The sequence below is a fragment of the Chrysochloris asiatica genome, unplaced genomic scaffold, assembly GCF_000296735.1.
Source record: "Chrysochloris asiatica unplaced genomic scaffold, ChrAsi1.0 scaffold00071, whole genome shotgun sequence".
NCBI lineage: Eukaryota > Metazoa > Chordata > Mammalia > Afrosoricida > Chrysochloridae > Chrysochloris > Chrysochloris asiatica.
The window spans coordinates 7,670,783-7,680,371 of NW_006408589.1; the positions used below are offsets into that span (position 1 = coordinate 7,670,783).

Sequence of the window (9,589 nt, forward strand, 5' to 3'; positions counted from 1 at the left end):
CATCAGTGCATCTTGATTGCATGTTTGAACACTTTCAGACTAAAGAAGTTGGTAGAATTCCTTAATTTTTATCATCACTGGCTTTAGTGGTTGATGTATATAGATTTGAATAACAGTGGCATTAACTGGTATTCCTTGTAGGCATATGGATACTATCCTATCACAAACAGCATTGTACTTAAAGATAGATCTTGTAATGCTCTTTTTGGTGATGAATGTGACACCATTCCTCTTAAAACTGTCTTTCCCAGCATAGTAAACCATGCATTTGTTAAGATTCAAAATTGAAACTACCAGAACATTGCAACACACTAATGCCTAGAATGTTGATCTTTATGCATTCTATTTGATTTTTTATTTCTTCCAATTTTCTTACATTGAAACTGTGTACATTCCACGTTAAATTATTAGTGGATGTTTGCAGCTGTTTCTTCTCACTTTGAGCTGTGCACCATCAGAATACGAAGATCCTGAAAGCTAAACTCCATCCATGTCATTAAGGCCAACTCTACTTTGAGGAGGCAGCCTTTTCCTAATTGTATTTTAAAGGCCTTCCAACCTGAGAGGCTCTCCTAAGGCATTATAACTGACTATGTTCCACTGCTATTCATAAAACTTTCAGTTGCTAACCATTCAGCAGTAGTCTGCCTCTCCTTCTTCCCACTCTGTCTTAGTTAGGAGGCTCTGCTGAAACCTGTCCACCATGGGTGATCTTGCTGGCATTTAAAATACTGGTGGTATCCAGCAACATGGCATGACAAACTGACAATGGGTGGTGAAATAAACCCATCGTAGATATAAAATAGACTCATTAAAACAGTCAATTAACTCATGTCCAAAGAAGGCAGGAAAAGGGAATAAAAGAATAAACCCCAGTGAGATAAAGAAAAAATCAGTAGCAATATTGTACAGTTAAATCCATACTAACAGTTACATTAAATATAAATGGTTGAGACACTAATTAAAAGACAGAGATTGTCAGATTTGATATAAAAGCAAGGCACAACTATATGCTGTATGCTAGGCAAATATGTACAATGTCCTAATCACCAGAACTTATGAATATGTTAGGTTATGTGGCAAAGGGGAATTCAGATTGCTAATCAGTTTATCTAAAATAAGACTATCCAGGATTATCCGTGTGGGCCCAATGTAGTCACAAGGGTCATTAAAAGCGGTTAAGAGGGGCAGAAGAGGTCAGAGGAAGATGTGTCTATAGGAGAATTATCAGAGATATACAATGTTGTTGGTTTTAAAGATGGAGGAAGGGGCCATGAATCAATGAATTTGTATGATCTCTGGGTGATGGAAGAGGCCAAGATATGGATTTGTCCCGAGCCTCCAGAAAGGAAGAGTTCTGCTGACACTCAAATCTTAGTCTACTGAGACCCAAGTCGAATCTCTGACCCACAGAACTGTAAGGTGATAAATTTGTGCTGCTTAAAGCCACCTAGTTTATGGTAATTTGTTATGGCAGCAACAGAAAATTAATACATGTTATTTATACATACAAAAACTTTAAATATAAAGACATAGATTAAAAATAAGAGATTGGAAAAACCGGGCAACCATAATCAAAAAGAAAGTTGAAGAAGTTAGTAATGTGAGACAAAGTAGATTTAAGAGGCAAAAGTATTACCAAAGATAAAAAGGGTCATTTCATAATGATAGAAAAGTTTCTTCATCAAGGACATTAGCCATCTGAAATATTATGTAAAAATAACAGAGCATCAAAGTATACGATACTAAACTGACAGAATGGAAAGGAGAAATAATTATAGGTATTTTTGTATTCTTCTTTTGGTATTTGTTAGAACAATTAGACAAAAAATAAACACACAAACAACCAGTAAGAATATAGAATGTTATCAATAAACTAGACCAGACACTTACAGAACACTCTATCCAACAACAATGGAATACACATTCATTTCCACTGCCCATGGAATATTTACCACATTTTGGACAATAAAAAAGTCTCAGTAAAAGTAAAACATATAAAAATCATAAAGATATTTTATAACCACAATGGAATTTTTAACTAGAATAATGAGCTCTGGTACCATAATGGTTAAGAGTTGTGCTGCTAATCTCAAGGTCAGCAGTTTGAAACTACCAGCTGTTCCACGAGAGAAAGATGAGGTTTTCTGCTCCTTGGAAACCCTGTACAGGGTCGCTATGAGTTGGAACCAACTTCATGGCACACAACCATCACCACTGCCAAATAACAAAAAGTTAACAAGAATATTTCAAATATCTGAAAACTAAACAATGTGCTTCTAGAAACCCCATTAGTTAAAGAAGACATTAGCAGGGAAATTATATTTTTGAACTGAATAAAAACTAAAAACAGAACATATCAAAATTTGTGAGTTATATGTGCAACAGTGCTTTGATTAAAGCATTTAGTGCACGTATTAGAAAAAGAAGAAAGGTTTAAAACCAATGATCTAACATCACTGTGGAGTCCTGGTGTAACACTGTAGAATCAGCACTGAACTGCTAACTACAAGGATGGTGGTCCAACCCACCAGCTACTCCTTGGAAATCCTATATAGGGTTGCTATGAGTCAGAACTGAATGGATGGCACTTAACAACAATAACAAAGTCACTGAGTTGAAACTGACTTGACAGCAACAAATGAAAACAGGTATCTACCTGAAAATACTGAAAAAGGAAGAACAAAATAAACTGAAGGAAGGAAATAAGCAGAAAAATATATCTAGATAGAAAAATCAATGAAACCAAAAGCTGTTGTTCGTAATACAATTGATAAATCCCTAGCCAGAAAAATCAGGGAACAAAAAGATGGAAGACACAGAAATACCAACATGAAGGATGAAAGAGGGCCATTATTCTAGAGCCTATAGAAATCAAATTGGATAACAGAAGGATATCATGGATAACTACACCAATAAAAAATGGACATGAAATAGACAAATTCCTTTAAAGACATAAAATCTTAAATTCTACTCAAGATGTAACAGATACCTTTAATAGCCTTATATATATTTTAAAGAAATTTAATTTGTGGTTATAAACCTTCTAACAAAGAAAATTTTACTGCTTCAGTAGAAAATTCTATCAAACATTTAAGGAAGAAATAACAATTCTACATGAAATTTTTGAGAAAACAAGAAAGGAAAGAACATTTCCTAACTCATTTTATGAGGGCATTAGACTGACATTAAAACAAAACAAGATATTAAAAGAACAGAAAATTACCTTATTTGAAGAAAAATCTATATAGAAAAATCTTAACAAATCTACAAAAAGCTGCTAATGAATGAGTTAAACAAAGTTGCAGGAAACCAAGTGAATGTACAAAAAATTAATTATATTCTAAATGACAAGAAAGAGCTACAGGAAATTGAAATATAATGCCAGCTACAATAGCATAAAATATTTCATTATAAATTTAACAAAATATGTACAAGATGCATACATACAAAACTACAAAAATGCTACTGAGAAAAGTTAATGATGAGCTCAATAAATGGAGCAGCATACTACTTTCAGGAACTGAAACGTTCAGTATTGTTCATGTGCCAATTCTCCTTAAACTGGGATAGATAGTCAACGCAGTCCCAATCAAAACAAGCAGTACTTGTTATGTTGTTTGTTTTTAAAATAGAAAAACGATCAGCTGATTTAAATATTCATATGAAAGCACAAAGGATACAGAATATCCATACACATTTAAAAAAGAAAAAACAAATTAGAGGGCTTACACTACCTTATTTTAAAAATTAACTATAAAATTTACACAGTATGCTATTAACATAAGGATAAACTGAATGAAGTCCAGGAGTGAACCAACAGACATAAGGTCAACTGATTTTCTTAAAACGTGTCAAGGTAATCTAAGAAGATATTCAACCAAAGGTGATGAAACAATTGAATATCTGTATGTTTTTGAAAAAAAAACAGCAAAATTTAATTTGTGAAAATAAAATGGATAATAGTCTTAAATGTTAAGAGCTAAAACTATAAAACTTCTAGAAGAAAACATTACAGAAATCTTTATGGACTTGAGATGGGCAAAGATTTCTTAGACTAGGACCCCAAAAACATGAACCTTAGAAAACAATAAGCTGCACTTCATCAAAATGAAAAACTTTTGTTCTTTTAAAGACCCTTCAGAAAATAAAGAGACAAGCCACAAGTTGAGAAAATATTTGTAAAACATATATCTAATCAAGGATTTGTATCCTGAATACATAATAAACTTTTACAGCTCAACAATAAGACAAAAAACTCAGTTAAAAAATGAGTCAAGTATTTGATCAGATGTTTCACCAAGAAAATATACGAATGGTAAGTTAGTGCATGAAAAGATGTTCAATAGTATTATTCATCATTGTTGTTAAGTGCCATCAAGTCAGTTCTGACTCATAACGACCCTATATAGGGTTTCTGAAGCTGTAAATTTTTGTGGGAACAGAAAGTCTCATATTTGTCCTGAGGAATGACTGGTAGACTTGAAGTATTGACCTTGTTGTATGCAGTCTAGTCACTACACTCTATTATTACCCTTACATAGTCACTACACTCTATTATTATTCATTATTGTTATTAAGTTCTGTCGAGTCGGTTTCAACTAACTCATAGTGACCTTGTACAGCGTTTTGAGTTTGAATCATCATCCTTGTGGTTTAAACTGACTTTGTAGTCCAGTGCTTATCCTATAGGCCACACCAGGACAAGATACCATTTTTATATTTATTCATTGTTGCTACTGGTTAAGTGCTGTTGAGTCAGTTCTGACTCATAGCAACCTAAAACAGGGTTTCCAAGGAACAGCCAGTGAGTTTGAACCGCTGACCTTGAGATTCAAATTGACTTGCAGTTCAGTGCTTATTCTATAGTACCACACCAGGACTGAAATTATTCATTGTTGTTGTTAAGTGCCGTCAAGTCAGTTCTGAGTTATAGAGTTATAGAGAGGAACAGCTGGTGGGTTTGAACCACCAATCTTGTGGTTCGCAGTCCAGTGTTTATCTTATAGCACCACATTAAGAGTCTAATTATTCATTGTTGTTATTGTTGTTAAGTGCCGTCGAGTCGGTTCCGACCCATAGCGACCCTGTACAAGGTTTCCGAGGGTGTAAGGACCCATTATAGGGCTTTCGAGGAGTGGTTGGTAGGTTTGAACTGCTGACCTTCCAGTTATCCTATAGTGCCACCCCAGGACTCCTCACCCCCACTGATGGTTATGTGCCGTGGAGTCAGAACCGACTCATAGCGATCCTGTACTGGGTTTCCGAGGCTGTGAATCTTTACGGGAGCAGAAAGCCTCGTCTTTCTCCTGCGAAACAGCTGGTAGTTTCGAACTGCTGACCTTAAGGTTTGCAGCCCGATTCGTAACCACTACGCTACCAGAGCTCCCTCACCCCCACTAGGATAGTTAAAAGTAAACAAAAATTATATTAACACTTGTAATTGAGGATGTGGAACAACTGGAACTCACTATATTATTGGTAGAAGGAAAATAGTTGTCACCATGGAAAGAAGTTTGGCGGGTTCTCATAAAGTTAAAATAATCACAGCATATAACCCAGAAATCTCAATTCTAGGTATTTACCCAAGAGAAATAAAAACTTGTCTACATAAAGACCTATGCATGAATAATCACCGAGCAATATGGATGAATTCTAAAGGTATTATGTTAAACAAAGAAGCCAGACACAAAAGATACAAATGATTTCATTGATAGGAAATTTTGAAAAAGGCTAAAACTACAGTGAGAGAAAGTAGACATGGCTGTTCTTGGCTGGAGGTAAGGGGGAAGGGATTAGCTGGAAGATGACTTGAGGGAGCTTTGTGTGCTGATGCAAATGTTCTGCAAACTGACTGAGGTAGTTACATGACTATGTATACATCTTCCAGGACTCACTAAAGAGTTCACTCAAAAATCTGTGATTTTCTTCTATATGTAAATTGTATTTAAATAAAGTTGATTAAAAAATAAACTGTATATCAGAATAGTAAGTTTTAAAATAAAATTACAACTACTTCAATAGTATAGAATACCGTACCATACATGCTCTTTTTCCCCTTTGTAGGATGCTCATTTCAGTCCGCACATACATTGAGAGCACAGTCCAGTCTGTCCTCTGATATCAGTGTTCTCCATGATCCTTACCAAGAGAGGTGAGTCCCTCTGAGATGGACGTGAGAACGTACAGGAGTACAGGAGGCTCCAAGTTGGTGATGAAGTGCATGTGGTCCTGGGTGAGACATTCCAGAAGTGGGTAATAAGACTGGCTCAGTTTCCGATATTGCTATAACACAGAGATAGACTAAATGTCAAGCCACAGGGAAGAAAAACACAGACATGTTAGTAGTCCACTGAACATTGCCATTTATAATATTGGAAACTGCAAACTTAAACACAAGGCCAACAAATATATAGAACAAATGACATAATGATTCCCTATTCAGAATTTAAAGGCCTTTTAATAGGAATTTCTTGATCTCTAGAAACCCTAACTTGAAGCTATAGTGCATATGGTGTTTCAATGTCATCTTACACAGCTATGGTTAAATACAAGTTTATCTCTGCAGTATTAAATTTAGGAGACTGGATTATTTTTCTGTACGAATACTGTATTATTGAACAGTGCTTAATAGTGGTTAGGCACTCTTTTTAATCCCTTTTTTTTTTAAACAGAAAGAAATTTGCTGTTAATATAGGATTTGTCATTATAGTCTGATGAACACAATGTCAATCCATCTAACTAAATCATAATTTGGTAAAAGTCTTACTATTTCCCATATGTCATGGATAAAAGATAAGTGCCTGAGTAAATCAGTGGGACTACCTCAAATGCAGCTCAAACCAGTATTAAAGAAGTACAACATTCTTAAGAGAGAGAGACCAGAACTATATTTCTTAGAGTGAGATTAAGAACAACTCCCTAAGAATCACTTTGGGTGCTTATAAAAAAATGTAGTTTCCTGGATCCCCAAAAACGCATTTAAAACATTTACATTAAGAGAACCCTAAGGTTGATGGTTGAAGCTCACCAGCTGCTCTTCGGAAACCCCATACAGGGTTGGCTATGAGTCAGAACGGACTCAACAACAACAACATGCACATTAAAGTTTGCGAATTGCTGAACTAGTTTTGCCTGTCTATTAGAAAAGCAATGAGTAGAACACTGGTTTTCTTGGTAGGCCTCCAGTGTAGAGAAAAGTTCCATCCATGAAGCAGTAGTAACACATGGCTAGACTGACTCAGGTTTCTACTTTGTAATTTCAATCACACAGGCATAGCCTTCTCTACACATTCCAGTCTACAAGGCTTAACAATTTGTCTTGAGATGTGGGTCTACTATTACTAGTTTAGGAAGGTGGGAGAGGGTGCCACAAGCTCATGAGAAGGCCAAGGGGCATTTCTTAGATAGACTGACTGGAAAGATAGGGAGTAGGTGGGGAAGCTTGGACTAAGACTCTGCATGACTTACTGCAACCATATTAGGCATATATTGGTTTCTGTGTAATCAGGCAGAGATATTGAAAAAAAAATTCTGATAATGACATAGCTCAGTGGAGGAGTCTGGAAATGTGAATTTCTAACAAGTACTCCAGATGATTCTGATGGGCCTCAAAGTTAGAAAAAAACCAATGAAATAAATTACAGAAACTAGATAGTACAGCAGAAAAGGGACCTAGAGATCACTTAGTTTAATTTCTTCATTTTAAAGGTGAGGAAATTGAAGCCTGGAGAAATAGAGAAGGTGATTTATTTAAGGGAAATGATTAGTGAGTGGCAGAGCTGAGATCATACACCAGGTTGCTCAACTTTCAGTTCAGCATCTGTCCACCACACCACAATTCTAATGGAGACAAAGGCCAAGTAGCAGGGGGAGGAGAAAGGGTAGCATCGAAGGGGAAGATTCTGCAGTCATTCCTGTATTTTCTGCTCCAGGGAATACTTTTCTGAATTATGAGTATAATTGTAAGCAATTAGTTGAAATTGCTAATTACATTTTCTCTAGATGCAGAACCTGGAGCACACTGGCTGACCAATCTGTCAGAAGGTAGTAGCTGCAGCTTTCTAAAATACACATTTAATTATATAAATGCAGTCACTGTAGTTGTCCAAATTCTGGATGTTAAATCAAGTGTGCTGTTTTAAAACATATGATATTCTGGTGCGATTGTAATTCCCTGGAATTCATTATAACAATTCCAAGCCTGTGGTGGTGTTACTTCATATTTTACCCCAAGATTCCCATGACACGTGAGTGCTTACTAGCAAGTCACAGTGGGACACTGACAGCAGCATTTTGACAAAGGCCTGGAGTACACTGTCAAAATGGTTGTCCCCATACAACTTGAAGACGCCAAAGCTGACATAATTGCCACACAAGGCAGATTTGAGAGCCGAATAGCAGATGGAGATGCCCTTGAGTTTCATTGGATAAATCTGATCTTTTGAGAGGCTCCCCAGGGACAGGATCTGATTACCTGTTTTAGGGTAGAAGCAGAAAGAGAAAGTTACACAATCATATGCAATTCAAAGGAATTATGGAGTAGACTAACAATTTCACTTTACTGCTAATGCTCACCGTTCCCACCACGCTTGTTCTAGAAATTATATCACTCACTGTAATGAAAAATATACATATATGATACAGTTTACCTAGGAAGAAAATAATGGTCCTAAAAAACCACTCGAGGGTACAGATACAAGTTCTATATTTTTTATCTATATGTTAATAACATTAGTATATGAGGGTAAGTAAAAAAAGTATTGCTACCAAGGTTTGAGCTCATACATGCATGGGTTTATTCCAAACAAAATGTGTTTAATCCATGGATGGCTGCAGACAAGCTCTCTCAATAACATACTTCAGTCTCACCGGGGTGCCTTCCGGTAGGAAAAAAGTGTCCAATCAAAACAGTGGTTTCCTAAGGGGATCTGCTGGGCCAGTTAAATTCAGCGCAGAGCAGAGAGGTCAGCTCAAGTTACAACCAGTTTTTGGGAATTCCAAAAAAGTAATCTTGAGTAAATACTCTTGAAGGGTATAGGACGATTATGGGGGTTTATTATGAATAAGGTTGAAGAAAACAGAAAACTGCACTGGTGAGAAGAAAGGTCAGGAAAGTTGCAATGAGGAACTGTATTCTGTCGTGGCAATGTACCTGTTCATTCTTTGAGGGTAGGTAGCAAGGGCTGTCCTACGCAAACTTTGTTGGAAAACCTTACTTCATCTATCCTACAGCCTTGATCTTGCCCCTTTAGATTTCTTTTTGCTCCCCAAACTCAATAAACAATTCAAAGGAAAATGATTTGAATCTCTGTTTTTGTTAAGTGACTTCAAGTTGGTTCCAACTCATAGCAACCCTGTATACGGTTTGCAAGGAGCGGCTGGTGAGTTCGAACTGCAGACCTCGTGGTTAGCAGTTCAGTGCTTATCCTTCAGTGCCACACTAGGAGGATGCAAAAACTGCTAGTTTGATATGTAAATCAGAGAGTGCAACATTCTTTAGGAAGGGTTAAAGAGATGGGTGTAGACTCAGACGGAGGATACATCAAGAAATAATAGCCTCACATTTTGCTATTTTGTTTAATAAAGG

At 36.3% G+C, this 9,589-nt stretch overlaps 1 protein-coding gene across 1 annotated transcript in view; it reads right to left on the reverse strand.

Moving 5' to 3' along the window:
* The window catches only part of RANBP17 (RAN binding protein 17), a 520,934-nt gene that overhangs the window by 47,272 nt on the left and 464,073 nt on the right, over positions 1 to 9,589 (reverse strand). Inside the window, exons 24-25 of the mRNA XM_006864848.1 lie at positions 8,262 to 8,476; positions 6,147 to 6,285 (exon numbers count right to left, since the gene is read on the reverse strand). Of these exons, the coding sequence (XP_006864910.1) occupies positions 6,147 to 6,285; positions 8,262 to 8,476 (354 nt within the window). The remainder of the gene's footprint in view (positions 1 to 6,146; positions 6,286 to 8,261; positions 8,477 to 9,589) is intronic.